The sequence below is a fragment of the Pelodiscus sinensis genome, chromosome 24 (assembly GCF_052426305.1).
Source record: "Pelodiscus sinensis isolate ZL-2025 chromosome 24, ASM5242630v1, whole genome shotgun sequence".
Classification (NCBI taxonomy): Eukaryota; Metazoa; Chordata; order Testudines; family Trionychidae; genus Pelodiscus; species Pelodiscus sinensis.
The window spans coordinates 22,782,326-22,804,068 of record NC_143075.1 but is presented as its reverse complement, the minus strand read 5'-3'; the positions used below and the strand labels follow the sequence as shown (position 1 = coordinate 22,804,068).

General features: G+C 45.5%; 1 protein-coding gene across 24 annotated transcripts in view; it reads right to left on the bottom strand.

Moving 5' to 3' along the window:
- EIF4G3 (eukaryotic translation initiation factor 4 gamma 3) overlaps positions 1-21,743 on the bottom strand; it is a 320,226-nt gene that overhangs the window by 175,777 nt on the left and 122,706 nt on the right. For 15 of the 24 annotated variants that reach the window (XR_016347803.1, XM_089773141.1, XM_089773132.1 and 12 more), the window contains 4 exons: positions 15,207-15,227; positions 13,852-14,031; positions 13,106-13,220; positions 6,936-7,042 (listed from right to left, as the gene is read on the bottom strand). Coding sequence is in view for 23 of the 24 variants with exons in the window: in XM_089773141.1 (XP_089629267.1) it covers positions 6,936-7,042; positions 13,106-13,220; positions 13,852-14,031; positions 15,207-15,227 (423 nt within the window). In the remaining variant the exon portion in view is untranslated. The remainder of the gene's footprint in view (positions 1-6,935; positions 7,043-13,105; positions 13,221-13,851; positions 14,032-15,206; positions 15,228-21,743) is intronic. The other 9 variants (XM_075906730.2, XM_075906734.2, XM_075906739.2 and 6 more) reach the window with 1 other exon arrangement.

Sequence of the window (21,743 nt, the reverse complement as noted above, 5' to 3'; positions counted from 1 at the left end):
ATGTAGCACTTTAAAGACTAACAAGATGGTTTATTAGACTATGAGCTTTCGTGGGCCAGACCCACTTCCTCAGATCAAATAGTGGAAGAAAATAGTCACAACCATATATACCAAAGAATACAATTAAAAAAAATGAACACATATGAAAAGGACAAATCACATTTCAGAAAAGAAGGGGGATGCGGGGGCGGGGGGGAGGAAGGAGGGTAAGTATCTGTGAGTTAATGATATTAGAGGTGGGGAAAGTTAGATGTCTGTGAGCTAATGGTATTAGAGGTGATAATTGGGGAAGCTATCCTGGTAATGGTTAGTTGGGGTCTTTGTTCAATCCGACCCCCGGAGAGTGTCGAATTTTAACATGAATGACAGTTCAGAGGATTCCCTTTCAAGTGCAGATGTAAAAGGTCTTTGTAGAAGAACGCAGGTGGTGAAGTCGTTGAGACAGTGTCCTTTCTGGTTGAAATGGCAAGAAATAGTTTTTTCTTTACATTGCATAATTGAAAACAACTGGCCTCCAAGCATGGAGAGTTTGCCAGCACAGCTGACCACACAGACTCAAATCAGCAAATTCACTCCAGCATGAATTACAAAGGTGGTGGAAAAGAGTCTGTGCAGGCAGAGCTCCAATCCAGCAGAAGAAACATTGACACCTATGTCAAGATTGCACGGCGCCTGGGGAGAAAGGATACACTGGGGACATGCAGCAGTTTCATCAAGCAGAAGAGAAGACAAAGGAGAACACTCCTTCTGGATCTGCCCCACTGAGGGTCTGCGTATGATTCTCAGAGACGCGCTCACCACTACACCAAAAGGCTTCGTGAATACCTCCCAGACACAGGAAGTGACCTTGAACAATGACGAGCAAGATAAGGAAGTGACTACGAGGCAGGCAAGTGAAGGATTTGCTCTCCCCAACCACCAAGGACTGTTTTTAACCCTGGAGACAGAGCCTTCGCAGGTCTAGCTAATGGCAGAGCATGATACTGAGCAAGGCACCCCGGTGAGAATCAAGCTGAAGGGGTTGCTTGCTATTACTTATTATGTTTAGTTTAAGCAAAAAATCTCGGTGTAATGGGTATCAGTATCCATTCCAGAGATGCAGAAGGTGTTGTGTAAATATGCTATGATTGTGGAATGCCAAAACATGCCATGATTGTGGTTGGAAAGGATCACCGCGTATTGGAAGCAACATTGGAAAAAAAAGGAGGGAGGAGGATGGCAACTTCCTGTTTTTCTGACTTGCCATCAACTTGGTGCTGCTATTCTAAAAAGCAAACTATTTGGGAGGGCTTCACACAGGTGCCTGTCCTCAAGCAGCATGCAGGTTGCTACGCGAAAGGGGTTTTTCTTAAGTTCCAACGTATGATCCCAAGGATGTCTTCACAATTGCAGCAGCAAAAGACCTCTTGCCCATGCCTTGTACTTTACTCACCATGGCTGGAGCAGCAAGCCAACTCTTGCAATAGTCAGCAGTTGCGATTGCGCTGTGACTTGCAGTGAAGTGTACTGGGAGTGTATTTTTAATTTAAAAAATTAACCTTGCACCAGAAGCAATGTATGCACTTGTCAATGCTACCCTTGTGCTTTGCATTCCTTGCTGCTGAAACCTTGTCCATCGGTGCATCCTCCACACCAGGACACAGAGTTCCCTAGATTAGAAGGCAGAAAAAGATGACTCGGGAGGACATATTCAATAAATTAATGCATGCCTCCAAGAGTGACAAGATGGAGCTCAGAGCATGGAGAATATCATGTCCGAGAATCTGGACATGACCTGGGAGATAGGAGAGCATGCAGGGAACAAACACATGCCATGCAGGAAAAGACGATGTGGATTATGAAGGTGCAATCAGACATGTTGAGGGTGTGGCTGAGGTTCAAGGAAGGTAGTGGGATGCCAGAGCCCCTCTGACTGTGCTGAACCAGATGCCTTGTCGCCCACTTATACATCCTCCTCCCCCCAGTATCCCTTACATTCAACGCCACAGGAGGGTCCAAGGACCAGAAGGTGCCCATTTCCACACCTTTGACCGTTACTGCCCCCTTTGGCCCCCCGGTTATCTCACATTTCTTTGATGCCACTGTGTGATTGTGTGCAGAATAAAACTTAATGAATTGAGAAGAGGAGGCTCAACACACAGTGGCTGGTGACAGTGGAGTTTACAGGGGACAGTTGAATCACGAACAACATAGGAAGTGTCACATTACTCTGGCTCACTGCTGAAATTGGTTGTCAAAGCCTCCCCCAAAATGCAAAGCCTCTCCATGCGCTCTTTTTATTGTCTTGCTGCTCAACACTTGCTGCCAGGAAATCAGCCTCAATATCCTATTCCAGAGAAAACTTTTTTCTCTTTGTTTCACAAATTTTGTGGAGCACCCAGCAGGCAGCAATAATGACATGGTATTGCTTTCACTGACCGTAACCTAGTCACCAAAGCTTTTAAACATCACCACAATTCTGCACTTGTCCTTACAGCTGTCCAGGCTGCCGATGTATGGCTTTGTGAGCCATGAGAGCAAGGGGTCGGCTCAGGATCATGACTGGCAGCTCCGCATCACCAATGGTTATTTTCAGGGCTCGACAAACTATAGAATCTACTCGCCCATGGCGAGTAGATTTCAGCTGCGCACCCCGTTTACTGGCAGCGCTCGCGCATGCGCAGCACGGGGCTGGCGAGCGGCTTTCGCCGCTGTTTGTCAAGCCCTGGTTATTTTACAGTCTGGAAAGAATGTCCCTAGTTATAGCTATTTGCATCATCCACCTTTCTTGGCGAACCCACATTGAGGTTTGTGAAACAGCCCCTCTGATCCACCAGCTCCTGCAGTATCCACTTCAGTTTATCCGCTATTTGCAAGGTGGTGTGGTGCCAAGATCAGGAACATGTTCTGTCTATCGCCCCACCAAAGCTAGGGAAGTCCATCACAGCAAACCCATCCACTAAGTCCTGAACACTGCGCAAAGTCACCATCCTCCTTAGCAGAAGTCTGTCCATGGCACTGCAAACTTCGATCCCAACAGATCCCCCAGTAGATGAAGCTACTTTAAATTGATGGCCCACCCACTGGTAGCAGTGTGGGGCTGTTAGCTTCCACAGAGCTACTGCCATTTAATTCTCCACTGTCAGAGTAGCTCTCATTTTTGCACTGCTGTGCTTCACGGCTGGGAAAAACTCCTCACATAGTTACTGGAAAGTGACCGTACATATTCAAAAGTTCTGCAACCATTGCTCGTGTCTCCACTGCTGCATAATGATGCAGTCCTACAAGTCAGTGTTTGTTTCCTGGGCCCCAAAATGGCACTTAACTGTGTCAAGATGAGGCGTGATACCACCAGTAACTAGGAATTGCTATCCTCTAGGTCTTTCAGCAGCACTGCTTGTGTGACATCACATTTCTCTGTGCGGGAGCTCCTGCGTGTAAAAACTGCAGGATACAACGCCAGGTGTTCCTAATGCTCAGAGCAAGAGCTGAGAGGGTCTGTGCCTTTTGTGCTATGGCATCTGCGGCGTAGTCCAGGCTTAAAAAGAGCGTGCAAAAAAGGCTCGGTTTGTTTGCCACTGATTTCAGGGAGCGAGGCAAAAACACCACATGAGGCTAACAACATATTCACTGGCCACCTGCACCACTGCTGTGCCCCCATAAGGCTGTACAAGCCCAACTCCCAATTCCATTTGGCTACGTGCACTGCAGATAGCTACCCACCGGGCAGTACTTCAGTCACCCATGCAAGCCTAGTAGGGAGGACGCATTCCGCTGACCAATGAGCCTAGTGCGGACACACAAAACTGACTTGCTTAAACTGGAGGCTCGATGTGGACTTATATGAAACTGACTTGACTTAGCAGTGTAGACATGACCCGAGTCTCAATGCCCATGCAGCTGGGCTTTCGGGGCTCACGCTGCAGGCTAAAAATAGCAGTGCAGATGGTCTGATTTCAGCGAAAATCCACTGAGGGGTCTCAGAGCCAGGGTTCCCCACCGAGCTAGAATGTTTATGACACAATTTTATACTCCCACATTTGGGTTGATTTATATGGCACAACTACTGATTTATACTTGACATTTTTTGGATGTTGAAAATGAAGAGACTGCTCATGAACAAGGCTGATGTTGAAGAGCAGCTGGAAGGCTAGGAAAACAGACTTACTGCCATAGACATCAACCTCCCATCTAGCCAAGGGGTGCTGGTCCCTTGCGCTGCCCATGTCCCCATGTCATCTCATTCCCACAAGCCCCACAACTCGGCTCTGCCTTCACCCCACCTCCTTCCCCAAGGGCACCCTGTTCCTTTCTGCTCCTCTCTGGAACTTCCGGATTCACATCACTCTGGAAGTGTTGAGAGGGTGGGAGAAGAGTTGGTTAGTTGGGCCACCAGTGGGAGAGAGTTAAGAGGGCGGGGCACAGAAGGTAAGCTTGGTGCCGGTCTGTGCTCAGTACCCACTGATGTTTTCTTGGAGATGTCCCATCCCTGGAGCACCCACAGCATCAATGTAAGTATACTACCATGGCTGCATGTTGCTGAGAACGGTATAAAAATGTCTTGCTTGCAATATCACCCAGTTAAATGTTCTGCTTTTCCATTTCAGTGGAATAGGTATTATGTACTTTGAGATGTGTGCAAATCCTTCCTATCTTGCTAACAACTCACGACAATGTTTATATTTTCCTTTAAGAGAATTCTATCTTCACCACTTCAGTACATTCAGTCCCGTGTTCCCTACCATCTCTTGCAATTGTAGGCATATTGAGGCAGAAAATTCAAACCAGGCTTGATAATAATTTAATATTAATTTTTCAGCTGCAGTATCAATAAATAGCTTTCACAGAACACCAAAACTGGAAGGGACCTCAAGAGGTCATCAAGTCCAGTCCCCTGCCCTCAAGACAGGACCAAGTACCATCTAAATCATCTCTGAAAGATGTCTGTCTAACCTGCTCTTAAATATTTCCAGTGCTGGAGATTCCACAACCTCCCTAGGCAATTTATTCCAGTGTTTAACCACCGTGACAGGTAGGAAGTTTTTCCTAATGTCCAACCTAAACCTCCCTTGCTGCAGTTTAAGCCCATTGCTTCTTGTTCTATTATAAGAAATCAAGGAGAACAATTTTTCTTCTTCCTTCTTGCAACACCCTTTTAGGTACTTGAAAACTGCTATCATGTCCCCGCTCAGTCTTCTCTTTTCCAAGCTAAACAAACCTGATAGGTCATGTTTTCTAGACCTTTCATAATTTTTTATGCTCTTCTCTGGATCTTCTTCAATTACTCCACATGTATCCTGAAATGCAGTGCCCAGAACTGGACAAAATACACCAACTGAGGCCTAATCAGCGCAGAGTAGAGCAGAAGAATGACTTCTTGTGTCTTGCTCACAACACTTCTGTTAATGATGTGTGCTTATTTTTGCAAGAGTCACAGTGTTGACTCATGTTTAAGTTGTGGGCCACTATGACCCCTAGATCCCTTTGAGTAGTATTAATTCCTAGACAGTCGCTTCCCATTCTGTATGTGTGAAACTGATTGTTCCTTCCTAAGTGGAGCACTTTGCATTTGTCCTTATTAAACTTCAACCTGTTTACCTCAGCCCATTTCTCCAGTTTGTCCAGATCATTTTGAATTTTGACCCTATCTTCCAAAGCACTTGCAACCCCTCCCAGCTTGGGATCATCTGCATAAGCGTACTCTCTCTGCCATTATCTAAAATGTTGATGAAGATACTGAATAGAACCGGTCCCAAAACTGACCCCTGCGAAACCCCACTTGTTAGGCCCTTCCAGCAAGAGTGTGAACCATTAATAACTACTCTTTGAGAACAGTTATCCAGCCAGTTATGCACCCACCTTTCAGTAGCCCCATCTAAGTCGTATTTCCCTAGTTTATTGATAAGACTAACAAATGCTTTACTAAATACTACTTATACCATGTCCACCGCCTCTCCCTTATCCACAACGCTTGATAGACTATTAAAGAAAGCTATCTGATTGGTTGCAAATGGTTTGTTCTTTACAAATTCATGTTGGCTGTTACCGATCACCTTATTATCTTCCAGAAGTCTGCAGACAGATTCCTTAATTATTTGCTCCATTATCTTTCCTGGCACAGAAGTTAAACTGACTGGTCTGTAGTTTCCTGGGTTGTTCTTATTTCCCTTTTTATAGATGGGCACTAGATTTGCCCTTTTCCAGTCTTCTGGAATCTTTCCCAGCTTCCATGACTTTTCAAAGATGATCGCTAAAGGCTCAGATACCTCCTCTATCAGCTGCTTGAGTATTCTAGGATGCATTTCATTTGGCTCTGGTGACTTGAAGACATCTAATTGTTCATGTTTACTATAGTTGGGGTACGTCTACACAGCTGTGTTATTTAGGAATAACTGATATTATTCCGAAATAACATAGTGCACATCTACACTACAAGCCTTTATTTTGAAATAATGTTGAGCAGGAGGACTTCTTACTCCGACTCATGGTAACGCTCGTTTCACAAGGAGTAAGGGAAGTGGAAGGAAGAGTGTTCTTCCTTCGACTTCCTGCTGGGCAGACAGCTCCAAAAGCTGAATTAAGCTATTTTGACTCAAGCTACACAAATGATGTAGCTGAAGTCGCGTAGCTTAATTTGACTCTAAAGCCCTGCTGTGTACACATACCCTTAGAAGAAGAAGAAACTAGCACCCAGTAAATTCAACACTGTGTAGACTGAAAAATAAGTTGAGCTAGCCCCCTTTATATACAACTATGTGATTGGATGCTCTACCCTTCATCAGAAGATCTAGGCTAAGAAGGAACCTAGCGGGAGGGGAAAAGAACCACAGAAGGGCAAGGGAGTAAAAATCTGAGTTTAATGTTGCATTTTATATCAGTGAATCCCATTCAATGTCCCAGCCCTGCTATAGCAGTCCTAGATCCATAAAGAAAGTACCAGAAGAGTAAGCTCTTACTGTTTTTTTCTCTCTTTTCGCTGGTGGAGGCGGTTGTTGTTGCTGCTGTGTAGGCACTATGATGGGTGTTGACTGATACACTGTCTGACTTGGGTAGAACGGTGTTCCTAGGAAATCACAACAAGATAGAAACACATATTCAGTTTGTTTGTACATGAAGTGAAGTGAAGAGCAGTAAGTGAGTGACAGCCCTCAGATCCCCCCCTCTGTGCGCAGCTTCTTCTCCACTTCTATCAAATCAGAATATGACATCTCAAGACAAGTGATGGAGAGAGTCACTATTCCACTTTTTCGTATGACTAGGGAAAGCGCCACAAACATCGTCTTTCTAGAGGCACTGAAGACACTACTGAAATGAAACAACACTAACAGTAAGGAAAATCTGCTCTTCCCCACACTTCAGAGAGCTGTGATGATCGTGTCAAGCACTGAAAAAAACCTATACAGAATTAATGAAATAAGACCAGTCTCTTATCCGGTGTAGAGAAAGCCATAACCAAACAATTCCCTAGCTGTTGTAATTGCAACTGCAACCTATTTTGAAACAGAGCTGGAGACTTTCACTTCAGCCATAGGTCTGTTCTCATGGAACAGGACATAAAAGCACAACTCATGATTACTACTGCAAAATATAAATTGTACTGTGGATTAAATTGACAACGTCAATATCCAACAATCTTTAGGCATCTTTTCCTTATTGGAAACAAGACCACTCATATGGCTGAGCAGTCAGTTATAAGGAATCCTGGGATGCAGACAAACAAAGGTGACACATCAGAGCTGGTACTGGAATTCACGTAAGACAGTCCTGCATTCTTCTAACGTAGAACATGAGCTAAGCCGGCACGGGCATGGGCCACATCCAACCTGTCAGCCATTTTAATCTAGCCCTCGAACCCCCTTGGGAGAGACGTCTGAGGCTTGCTAAGCTCCATGCATGCTGTGGCTCCTGGAAACAGCAGCTATCCCCCCTCCACCTCCTGCATATAGGGGCAGCCAGAGGGCTCCATGGGCACCCAAAACGCAAGCTCCACCCCCGCAAGTCCCACTGGCTCGGAACTGTGGCCAGTGGGAGCTGCAGGGGTAGTACCTGTGGACGGTAAGGAGGAGAGGGGGGCAGACTGAGCCTCCTGATCTGGAAGGGGGCCATGCTGCTGCTTCCTGGAGCTGTTTGAGGAAGTAAGCGCAGCTCAGGGCCTGCAGTCCGGCCCCCACTACAAACCCTGACCCACTGACCCAGCCCCAATTCCCCTCCCATCCTCCAAACACCTCTGTCCCAGCCCAGAACCCAAAACCCAGGGCCTGTAGCACCAACTGAGGTCCTCACAACACTCCCTCCACACACCAACCCTCTGCCCAGCCCAGAGCTTCCTTCCCTCCTCCAAGCCCTTCAGGCCTACCTAAGAGCCCCCTGCTGCACCCCACACTCCTCATCCTTGGCCCCACACCAGAGCCTGCACTCCCACTCACAGCTCTTACCACCACACACACTCCAAGCCCAATTTCATGAGCATGTATGGCTCTCCATACAACTTCCAAACCTGGATGTGACCCATGGGCCAAAAAGTTAGCCTAGCTCCAGGTTGGACAATGTGCCCTTCACTCATATCTAAGGTAATCTGATTTATTCTACAACAGGGTTAGGCTTTGATTAAAATAAAATTAATATAAGGCATTTCCTTGAGGAATCTCTTTATTGCATCAGTGCATGCTACCCCAAAAGGGGAGCCAGAGAACCTTTCACTCACAGAAGGGAGTGTTGAAATCCAAACAAACAAAATAACCCTCTGTCTACGAGTTCAGATTTGTGTCTTGCAAGGACTGTGTTTCTGGAGTGGCAAACTAGACTGCAAGGACTTGAAGAGGTTCGCTTCTTCTCGGTCGCACACTGACAACAGACCTGTGCATGACAGCTCCTGACCTGCGAACATAGTAGGCAAGTGGCTGCTCCCATTTGGTTATGTGAATTCCTAGATCAGGCTGGGGAACCTAAGGCCCAGAGGCCAGATGCAGTCCCTGGCTTGCCTGGATCCGGCTCCCAGGGCTCAGGGCTCCACCCCCTCAGCACTGGGGAGCCTGCGCTAGTGCTCCAGTCCCTGCTGCTCCCTGTCTGACTGATTTTTCTGTGGGTCACTAGCCTCCAGCCCAAAAAAGGTTCCTCACCCCATCCTAGATACCTGGTTTCCAGCTAGTAATGCCATCCGAGTGGAAGAGAACATAAGAACGGCCATACTGGGTCAGACCAAAGGTCCATCTAGCCCAGTAGCCTGTCTGCCCACAGTGGCCAGCACCAGGTGCCCCATGGGCTAAAGACAATGATCAAGCGATTTGTCTCCTGCCATCCTTCTCCAGCCTCTGACATCAGAAGCCAAGGACACCATTTCTATCCCCTGGCTAATAGCCTTTTATGGACCCAACCTCCATGAAATTGTCTAGCTTCTCTTTAAACTCTGTTATAGTCCTAGCCTCCTCTAGCAAGGAGTTCCACAGGCTGACTACACACTGTGTGAAAAAGAACTTTCTTTTATTAGTTTTAAACCTGCTACCCACCTGAACAGCACAGAGTGCTGATTAAATAGCTTTCTAGTTCTCTAGAGAACAGATATTCAGGGATCATATTATGGATGATCTTATTATGAGAGGCCCATTGTGGAATTGAATAGGAAGTGAGCCCTGTGAATAGGTGAAGCAAAATGCAGGACTATGTAGCACTTTAAAGACTAACAAGATGGTTTATTAGATGATGAGCTTTCGTGGGCCAGACCCACTTCCTCAGATCAAATAGTGGAAGAAAATAGTTACAACCATATATACCAAAGGATACAATTAAAAAAAATGAACAAATATGAAAAGGATAAATCACATTGCAGAACAGGAGGGGGATGCAGGGGGGGGAGGAAGGAAGGTAAGTGTCTGTGAATTGATGATATTAGAGGTAGGGAGAGTGGGATGGAGTGTGAATAGGGATCTTCTTTTAAAAAGGAAATTTAAAAAAGCAGAGCCTGAAAAGCAAAAGCAATCTTCGGAAAGAAAAAAAGTTACCAACTGAGAAAACATAAGGGTTCCTCTCTGGATAGTGTAGTAAACCAGCCTTCTCTATGCCCTTCGTTTTCATTCCTTTTAGTTCCATGCCACCCATTCTAGTTTTGCCCTCTCTTACTTCCATTTCCCATTTCAATTTTCTCCCAACACCTTCCTAGAATGAACTGACACAAAGTGAACAATAAATCACAAAAATAAATCACTTCCCATCTTTATAAATGTCTTCTTTTGCTATGTTTTATTATGTACCCCTATTTGGGGCTTGTCAGATATGTGGATGATGGCTGGTTAGCAGCTACACACAGAACAAAGTTCTCAGGTTTAAGATAAAGAACACCAATCTTACTATCTAGGCCAGTAGAGGTTACATGTGTCACATAGCTGGACAAAACGGAACAGAACAGTTGCATAAGAACAGCTGTGTATCCTGTCCTCTTGTGATACGAAGGCTTCCACTTAAACTGCATACTGATTCTTATTAATGGCCATCAATTAAACATGTTCAAATTTAGATTCATTGACTGCAAACAGTCTGTCCAGCACCTGACGCCATGCTAACTCTTTCATTTCAGTGAAAAGATAAACAGAGTCCCAGGCCCACCTACAAATCTAGGCAACAACAGCAGGATACAAAAAAATTTCTTCTCCTTGGCCAGACCTCCTCTGCCTGTGAGAAATTAAATAGCACTAACTGTGTCCTGCAAGGTGACACCGAAGATTATCATCCCTGCCCTATTAGTTCAGCAGACTGGGACTGAAAGATTTCAGCCCCCGCATGGAGACCGGGCTCAGCGGGGGACTCCCTGCTGGCCCAGGGCTCCACACTGCGTTCCAAGTGGGACTCGTGTACATTTCAGAGGCGGAATGCGGAAGTTCTTATCAACTAATTGAATAGTCAATGGAAATCCCATCAACTATTCAATTAGTTAATTAATCGAAATTTAACATCCCTAGTAGACATAGCCTAACTTGGAGAATACATGGTGTAGCTTTAATTTTTTTTTCTGACTGTCTTGACTGATTTTTTAATCTCTCCCCACTCTCTTAACAACATTTTCCATTCTTTATTTTGTAGTTTGAAAACCTTGTTCTGGTTCCTGATGTGTTCTTTGAACTGCTGTGAATTCTTAACATGGGGGCTGAAATCTTTCAGTCCCAGTCTATTCTAAGGCTGTCAACATGCAACAGTCAGCAAAACTGAAAACTCACCAAACCTCTTTTTCTGCCACCCTTTGTCGACACACTGGCCACATTGTTAACTCCTGTTGACAGCAAGAGCAAAGCAATGTGGCTAAGCATCCCACCGTGCCTGGCGTCACTTTCAGTCACCAAGCACTATGGGAATGTGCAACGTAGCCCTAAGCATTTTGGGAATTTGCACAACATCTCGTCAGCCACCTCTTTGCTTCCCAGACCCGCCAGGGCTTCCAGCTTCCTTTCACGCCTCTTGAATGACAGTCCTTGCTGCGAACTTCAGCATCTGCTATGGGAAATCCTGGATCCCAGACTTCTCTCCCATGTTGTGTTCAATGCACTTAGGACATCACGCACTGCAGCAGAGCTATGTATGCACTCAATAGCAGAGGACAAAGACTCAGATGCAGACGACAGGGACAGCAGCAAAATGGCTTTGCATTGGGCTGGCACAGAGCAGCTGGGCATAGCAGAGTACTGCTTTTGGGCTAGGGAAACTAGCACTGAGCGGTGGGATCACATTGGTATGTGGGCGTGGGAGGAAGTCCAGTGGAGGCAGAACTTTTGAACGTGTAAAGCAACCTTCCTGGAGCTGTGGTGCAAGGACACCTGAATGAGAGCTGATTGCAAAGGCTTCCAAATGGCCCTATAAGCACAGGGATCTACCTACCTAGCTCCTATTGCTGAATATGGTCCAGCAAAGCAAGTAACCAGCATAGGTCATGGGAACATACATTGTTATTACCACAGGCTACGTCATCCTACAATTCACCCAAATACAACAAGGAAGAAACTGAAAAAATGTAGTCGAGTTAGTAAACAAACACCAGTTTTTTAAAGAGACATTGTCAGCATAGTAACAATTACAACACATATCTAGCTAATGTTTCATTTTAGATTGTTATAATAAAGGCCAAATTCTATCCCCTATGCAGAAAGAATAGCAGAGAAGCCTGTGTTCCGGAAGTACACCTTGTAGAGCTTTCATCGGGTCATCCCTATAAGGTGAAGTACAGAGTTTACTTCCTCTCCAGGATGCATTTTGCTGTCATTTAAAAAAGTTCTTTAAAGCGTTTTGGGTTTCGGTTGCATAAAACTATCCGTCTCACAAAATTTAGATTAATTTAATAGTGTCCCCTTCTTGCCACATCGTAGCTCATGTAAATCACAATAACTGTCAACAATCTGTTATTACAGGTCTATTACATGTGGACCATTTCCCACAAAACTCCTTTACCATCCAAATTTACTGCCGCAAAACCCACATCTTCTCCCACAATGAAGCGAACCTCGTCCTGGCCAAATAATCTGCTGCAAATAAGTTTTGAAATAATTTTAGCCTTTATTCTCTGGGAATTATTTACAACCTATGCTTATTTTTGGCAAATGTACATTGTTATGCTTTGACTATTTGCACTTCCTGATGTGTGACTGGCCATCCAAATTACATCTTTTTTTTCTCTGTTCCCCGACTAAATGCCAAACTTTTGAACATAGGAGAAAAATAAATAAAAAAAGGTTAGCTGGATGGCTATGGATGTATTCAGTGCACAACCCAATGGAGCTTAGGCCTTAAGGTGCAATAACACTAAAGTAATAAATAATTATTATAATGATAATGAGGATTAAACAGTGAATAACAAAAAGCCAAAACTCTTGTTCACACTTGAATGCTCTTTTTGCACATGAATGGGAATGTTTGTATGAACAGCAATTAATCTGCAAACATTCATGCACACAAAAATGGTTTTGTGTATGATCGGAGTAAGCAATCAAGAGCACTATATACACAAATATAGCAGTTGTTTCAAATTCACACTAATTATTCTGACTTTACAATATTAAACCAGCTGTAATGAAATAACAACAAACCCAGTCCCCATCAAGCAATCCCCTTCTTTCCCAAACTATACACAATCCTCCACCCTGCTTACCATAGGCATTGGGGAATTCTCCGGGACCGGGACCTGGATAGTACGGCCCTGGCCCTGGCGGTTGAACAGGATACTGCTGTGGTGGCCCAACATAAGGAGGGCCACTGTGACGATACTGTGAGAGAAAAATTACAGGCATTTACAAACAATTATCATATGACTTAGCACGACATACAGAAGCTGTAATTAACCTGGTTTTTAAAAAACTCTAAAAAAGAGATGATGAAACCTTCTTAAATATGGATTCAGAATGTTGTTTGCTCCCAAAAAAGTCATAAGAAAGAAATGCATGCTGTGTCATTTGAGGTAAAGCTATTCAGACAACCAGTGCTGATGCAGACCATAGTCAAGTTGATTTCATTCCAATCATTTCTGTAATGCAGGACGCAAACAAAGCCCAATGTTTAATAGTATCAGCACATCGCTTAAATGAATGCAAGAGCCGTTACAATGCTATGTTTTTGAGGAACTTAATTTTTCATCATTTCTATCAGATGAAGCATAATCATTCTAGAAATTTTTCATCTCAGAAATAAAAAGGATAACCATTTATGAGTATCCCCTCTCCACCCACTGTCTTGTCAGATAAACATATACGTAAAGAAGAAAAAGGACAGGGTTACGCTGCTAATGGTATCAACCATAATCCTCTATCTTTCCCATGAACCCAAAACATCACCATCTTTTAATCCAGGAGCAATAACTGTAGCTCATGCAGGTTCAGATGTGCTTAGGTAATATATTACCTGTGGTATACAGTATTGGGGGCCCTGGGGCATTGGATACGGCATTGGCAGATGGTTAACCATCATGATGTGTTGGTTGGTTTGATACACTGCAGTTGGTGTTTGTGCACCAGGACGGATAGAAGGGTTGCTGTTCTGGATGGCAGCTCTAGAAGGCTGAATTTGAGGCCTCTGAAAAAACTAGAAGAGGGAAGCAAAAAAATTTTAAAAAGTCAAAAATTATTTTTTTCTGAAAAGAAATCTGTAATATCAAATATAGGAAGAGAAAACCATACTGTAATTAAAAAAACACTTTCAAAGGGTTGCCACCCATTCAGAACATTGCAGGACAGTTTCCATTAGTTTTTAACATTGGCACTTTGCACAACCCTCAGTTTTACAATTTTCGAAGTGAGAAAGAGACCAAGACCAAACAATCACATTTTAAACTATAATGATATAACCATTAGTGTGCCTGGTGAATTATATACACCAACTTTCAGGCTAATGGTTAGAGGAAAAGGTTCTATGCAAATTTATTCTATAATGTATGGTAGACTGAAAATACACCTCCTTTATAAGTGATTTGATAAGGCAGTAAAAAGATCAAGGAAACCTCGTTGAAATTCCAGAATATCTAAAATTCTGACTTGTATGGGGGTTTTAGGTCCCCCTCTACTTTCCCTCTTTACCTTACCGAAAGTTTGAAGGAACTACCTGTCCTGAATTTCTTTTTCAAAATGGTGGCATCCCCTTTCTAAGTTGAACTGAACTTTTCCCGAACACTTGCATAAAACAACCCACCACATAATGTAACTCACACAGACGGCTCCAGGGAACAAAGCAATATGATATGTGATTCAGGTCTCAATTCTCTTGAAGACAAGCATCAGCATCCAGGATGTGGAAGCATACAGAGTGCTAGAAGCCCTCACTCCGACTATAACTGTGTTTCTCAAAGTGGACCTCTTTGGGATAGCCGCTAGTGGACCCACACCGCTTTGTTTACCAAAAGGGTGTGTAGCATGGCGCCTCAAAGCCCCCGTTTACAGCCAAGGGGAGCCACGGGAAGCAGTAGTCCGGACCATGCTGGTTCCCGCGGTTCTCTTTGGCTAGAAACAGCGAACCAGAGCCAATGGGATCTGTAAGACTCCCATGGCTACAGACCCTTTAGGTAAAGAAAAAGATGCAGGCCGACTAATGGCTTTCCCAACGCAGGCCCGTGGCCCACGTAGAGAAACACTGCACTACAATTTTAATAATCTTAAAAGTAAACACATAAGTTATGCATCATACATTAATACATAAACTCATTTAATAACAAACCATGTGATGAAGAAACACTTATGCCATGCAGAACCAGTAGTTAAAATTACCTGGATGGGTCTGAATCCTCCCTTCAACAACGAAGCAAGAAAGCATCAGGAAACAGAAAGAAAGCCAATGGAACAACTTACAAATTAATATGAAGGGATAGGAGATAACATTAACCCTAATGTAATCGTTCCAATTATCTTTCTAACCGCTTTTCTATATAACAGGGCAGGAAAGATACTGAGCTAGTATCAAGAAATCTTTTCCTGTCAGAATCTCAAGCATGTTTCATGTATAAGTTTTCTAGAAAGTATTACATTGAAGAATAAAATATAAGTTAAAAAATTAAAATTTACAGCAAACAATACTGGAGAAAGACTTTACGTGCAGCTCGTTCTTAATATCAACCACTTTTCTCCTCCTCTGTTAGCTATATTGGTAGTCCAGAAATAGCACTATGCACAAAACAGAAACGAACCTGTGCTCAAATCCTAGATTTGGTCTGCAACTCTATGCCAAGGATAGAAGAAGAAGAGATATATGCTCAAAGCACTGGGTAGAAAGTATGACAGTCATACATCAGTCTACAGTGACTACTGCTGATAAATGAGGTGTGTTAAAACAAGCAGTCAGTTCAAGGCAAGCTATTTCATGAGTACAGAGGGTAAGAGTGGAAGTCTAGGCCAAGCGAAGCTGGTCTGGCACCGGGAAAGAATGGGCCAATATATATACTTCATTCTTAAGCTCTCTTCTCCAGTGGACAAGGCAGAAAGGTCTTATAATGCACCTCTCCTCGGGCACAGTGACAGTGATAACAAAATAGTCACTTTGGTCATTCCTGAGGGTTGCAAGACACTGTGGTAGCTGCTGTATTGAATGATTTCTCTCCACTAATGTCAATACTTACTCCCTTTCTCTGAAGGCCAGATAAAATGAATATGAAGATGAAAGCAGAAGTGTTATTACTAAGCATGTTAACCTAGATGAAAATTTGTGCCATTGGTCAGATCCTGCAATGTGTCTGGAATCAGAAGAAAATAAAAACTCCCAAACTTCTGGCTTAGATGAAACTAGGACTAGGTGGTTGTCTAGGCATGGAGAATCAAAGGACTATTATTTGATATAGGAGATGTGATAAGTTTAGCTGAGAGTGACTATGATTTCTATAAAAATGAGGGGTCCTGTGGCACCTTAAAGACTAACATATCTGTTAATCTTTAAGGTGACACAAAACTCTTTGTTGTTTTTCAAGATACAAACTAGCACCGCTACCCCTCTGAGATTTAGGATTTCTATGATTTCCAGTATCTAGAGATCAGAAAGGAGAGTGAAAATAATACAGAGATTTGATATTCTTATTGACACAGCTTCCCGGACATGGGCTTGAAAAGCATCTTGCCAGGTCTGCTGGTTCCCCTTTTAGCCTGTGCAATCTCTTGACCTAGCAAAGATGAGCAAGAACAGACTGTAAGTAGGATTCAACAGAGAAGCTGTTTCTCTGTAGTTCTTCCTTTGTGGTCAGTCTTTCTCTGCCTCTTGGCTGGCTTGCTTAGATGCTTGCTTCTAGACCACCAGTGATGCACAATGGAGCGCCTCATACCGAAAAGAAAATCGGTGTCTCTCTATTTCTATATGGATTCAAGGTGTAAATAGATTCAACTTTGGTCTGGTCTCTCATTATTTTACTAGCCAGAATTTCTCTCTCATCCAAATTAGTTTGAGGCTAGCCAGGCTCACAATATCATGTGCTCACGAATGCCATAACAATCAATTATTATTTTAAAATTCAAAATATGACGACTGCGATTTCAGCCTGGGAAGTGAAGGATGTGAAACCTGCCTTTCTCCTCCAATAAGGTCACTCCATTCTTGGGAGCAAACAAACCCAGTAGCAAATATGTAACATAGGCCACGAAAATAGTGAAGAAATTTATGGAAATGGAAGCTACTAGTTTGTGTATGGCTTTTTGCCATCAGTCACTGTGTCTAAAAGACCATCTGAAGCTGTCTGTAAATTCTTAGGAATGCAATTCTAAAACATTCTGCTTCCTGAGAAACCAACGGGGTCCTCTTTCTGCTGTCACAAGTGGAATGATGGTGCACTTAGGACCTAAGCTTAATGCCTTCTTAAAACACATGGCCTGCTTAGCAAGCATGAGGCCCTACACAGGTATGGACCCTTGCAGCTCTGAATCACAGAGAACTCACAGTGAGGAGGTCACTGGGTTTCAAGAAGCAACGCTGCATAATTAAAAGCACAAGGCGCTGACTGCCAGTTAGATTACTGGAAGGAGAGCAAAAGGCACAATGACTTCATTACCTCTAGAGAGACACTGGGAAAGTAATGAGTTTCACTTGTGCCAACTAATGCAAGAGGAGAATTATACCCATTGTTTACAGCAGTGGTTTTCAACCTATTTACCACTGTGGGCCACATACAGTATTACCTGCATGGCCCTTAGGATGTCACATGGGCCACAGTTCTGTGCTGACTGGGCTAGAGGCAGCCCTCTGGTTTTGGGTATATGTTGTCAACTCAGTGGAGCAGGAGAACCAAAACTGTTTTTGGAGGGGTGGGAAGGAAGGGGCCAAATTCAAGCAAACCTGAGTGCCAGGATTTGCAAACCTGAGTGCCGGGTCACAATGCCGTATTAACATATGGGTCAGTGTCAGCAGACCTCCCAAAGGAAGTGAGTCTCTAAGGGTATGTCTACTCGGAAAAGTTATCATATATATAGTAGCCCAGTGTCTGAGAGTCTGTAATGCCGAAATGCTGGCTGTTGCCTCTGGGCAGCGCTGTTCCCTGAAATGCTGGCTGTTCCCTCTGGGCGGCGCTGTTGCCTGAAATGCTGGCTGTTCCCTCTGGGCGGCGCCGTTGCCTGAAATGCTGGCTGTTCCCTCTGGGCGGCGCTGTTGCCTGAAATGCTGGCTGTTCCCTCTGGGCGGCGCTGTTGCCTGAAATGCTGGCTGTTCCCTCTGGGCGGCGCTGTTGCCTGAAATGCTGGCTGTTCTCTCTTGGCGGCGCTGTTGCCTGAAATGCTGGCTGGTCCCTCTGGGCGGTGCAGTTGCTAAAATGCCGGCTGTTCCCTCTGGGCAGCCTGTGCTGCATGGGGAGTGTGGGGCCCAAACAGTCGCTTGCGCCGCTTGCTCCCCTGCAGCAACCCGGCTGAGTGGCGCAGAAGTCAGCCGAGAGCCACGGAGGGAGGCGTAGGGGGGCAGGAAGGTGATGTGCAGCGTCACAGTGGTTCCAGGCCCGCCCCCTGGCTGTGAACATCACCGCCCTGCCCCCCTTCGCCTCCTTCCGTGGCGCTTGGCTGACTTCTGCGCCGCTCAGCCAGGCTGCTGCGTGGGAGCATGTGGTGCAAGCGACCATTTGGGCTCCACACTCCCCATGTAGCACGGGGAGCATGGAGCCCAAACGGCTGTTTGGGCTCTGCAGTCCCCTGAGTGAGAGGCAGGAGGGGGAGGAGAAGAGAAAGAGAGAGACAGAGAGAGAGGCTGAAGGAGGAGGAGAGCTGAGAGCGAGGGGGGGAGGCAGTAGGAGGAGGAGTGAGAGAGAGAGAGATGGAGCGAGAGACCGGAGGCTCAGGAGAGAAGACCAACATGGAGGAGAGACCTGAAAATCCCGTCTTATGATGGGCTAATTGGCTAGTTTAGAAATAACAGCCGTTATTTCGAAATAACTTTACTAGTGTCTACACAGCCAAACCACTATTTTGAAATTAATTGGAAATAGTAGAGTGCTTATTTCGAATTTGGTAAACCTCATTCCACAAGGAATAACGCCAATTTTGAAACAGCTATTTCGAAATAAGTGCTTTGTAGACACTTATATCGAAATAGGGGGCCTCCAACCTTCCCAGGGTGCCCAGTCTCAACCAAGAACACTCCTCTCCCTCGCCCCTTCCCGGAGCCCTTAAAGGGGTTGACTCTGGCCACAGTGCCTATGCCAGCTCCAATCCTGCTAGACCACAGCCAGCAGTCACTGCCCCTGACCCAGTGGCCCCAAAACATGAGCCATTAAGCCACTGGCAGCCAGCCCTCCACCGCTCCCCAGGAGCGGTCTGCCAGCTCCCAGGAGCCTGCCAGGGGCTAGAGAAGGCGGGCGCCTTCCTGGTCCAGGTTGGAGATCATGGACCTTATTCAGGGTGGGGGGGATGCCCCCCAACGTCCATGATCTCCGCACTAGACGGAGGAACGTGGCTGTCTATAGCAGGATAGCTGCCAGCCTGGCCACCAAAGGCCACATGCGAACCCAGGAGCAGGTTTGCATGAAAATCAAGTTGGTCCGGCGAGACCCCGAACCCTGATCCCTGAGCTTCCCCTCCTCCTTCTTCCCCTTGCTTCCCTCTTCCAGCTCCCTCCTCCCAGGTTTCCCCCTTCCCACTCCCACCCTCTCTTCTAGCCTCTTCCACCTCCTTTCCCCAGTCGCACCAGAGTTTCATCCCCCTCTCAGTTTTGTTAAATAAAGAGAGTTTGTGTTCATGAAAATACGTGTATTTTATTTGACATCAAGAAGGGGGCTGAGGGAGGGATAAGTGGAAGGACGTGAGGGAGGAAGGAGGCACAAGCCCCCAGTGGGGCAGACCAGAGAGGTTCTTAGTGCTCCTCAAGAGTGGAAGCTCTCCCGCAGGGCCTCCTGGATACTGACAGCCCCCCGATGGACCTCCCGGATGGCAGCCTGCAGAAAGTGCAGCCAGGCTCGCAGCAACGTGTCCAAGAGAAGCACCAGACTGCCCAGGGGCAGCTCTAGCTCCATGTTGCAGAGTGCTGTGGTGTCCTGAGTGAGGGCAACCAGAGCACACAGAGACAAAATTCTTTGGTGTCCCTCATCGAGGTAGGCAAGCAAGCAGGGAAAGCTGAGCACTGGCTGTCCAGGGGGGTCCCTTTAAACACAGGCTTCAGATAGCCTCAGGCAGCAGCCGCACTAAGTAACTCCTGATCTGATGCCCTACCGGACCTGGTTCCGGCCAGCCTTAAATGCGATTCAGCGTCCACTGAGTGTGGACGCACTATTTCGAAATAGCAAAACGCTATTTCAAAATGCATTTTGTGTGTAGATGCGTTATTTCGAAATAACTTATTTCGAATTAACTATTTCAAAATAAGATATTCCAAAATAACACTGTAGTGTAGACATACCTTAAAGGAGTTTTACCAGAGAGCAGGGACAGTATCCTCCTGCTCGCTATTGGAAAAGGGGGTGGGGGAGAACCAAGTTATAAAAAAGCCAATCTAAAGCAAGAAGTCTCTAGCAGAGTTTACTTCATTATTTTTAGATACAGCAAACCCTTCCAAATGGAAAAACCCCAAGACCTCAATCTAGAAATAAAGCAGAAATCCACCAGAACACAAGAATAAATCTAATCTGAATATAGGCTCCAGCATTCAAAACAAGCCCTCGCTGGAAAAACATTTTTTTAAAATTTATCTTCTCCTTCCCTCCCAAATGAAGCTGATATTATCTAAAGCTGCTCCTGGAGGCCGAAGTTTTGCAATTCTGTTTTGTTAACAATTTAATGTCCCAAGTTTACATGCAAACACGCATGGCTGACACAATGCTAACAATGCCACCGCAAGAGCCAGGAAATTCAGAACTGAGGTTGAAACTGTCCACAGTTCATTTCCCTGCACACAAGTATTACTTTGGAGCACGTGCATTACACAGTCAGGACTGGTGCTTAGGCTACAGAGGTGCACGGAATGGTCATTATTAGAAATCCTGATAACTCCTTCCACAAATTCCTTCATCTCTTTAAGACTCGGCATTTGTCGACCCATACAGCATTGCACTAGCGCAGCTGCACCATAGTAGCACTTTAGACACTACCACGCCCGTTGGAGAGCTTCTCCTGTCAGTGTAATTAATACTCCTCTCTGAGAGACAGCAGCTACATCGACAAGAGAAAATTTCCCTTCAACCCGGCACTACCTAAAGTGGGGTTAGTTCAGTAGAAGTACATCACACAGGGGCGTGGATTTTTTGCAATGTCAATTAGTAGCACAAACTGGACCTGAGTACTGCAAGACCTAACAAAGCTCCGATCACTGTGAAATGCACCTTCCACAGAGCTAGAAAACATTCATGTCTAATTTGGGGAACCTCCCGACCACAGGCTGGATTCAGCCCCGCTGCTTTGTTTCATCAAGCCTGCAGCAGGTCTCTGTGCTGCAGGCCAGAAGCCCCAGCCTGTCCCCGCAGCACCTACGTGAAGGGCCAATCAATGGGGCCCTGCACAGATACAAATGTCTACCCACGAACAGACATCGGTCTCTGCTGATCTGCAGGCTCTCCTCTGAAGAGACATGGCAGCCAATGGAGAAGCGCATGGCCCCGTCGCCACAGCACCTCCTCCCAACAGTGTGGCTATACCGCCCGCAGCCCCTCCACCTATGGGGCTGTATGACCCTACCCAGGAGACGCCCCAGCTAGGGAAAGGGCTGGAAGGGGAGGGGTTTACAGCCACACAGCTGAGAAGAGCTGCCGGTGCGAGGCACTGGTTCCCAGGAGCTATGCACTACACACCTCTCCATTGGCCGCAGTCTCTCCGGAGAAGAGCCCTGTGGATCAGTGGATATCGATGTCTCTCCACGATTAT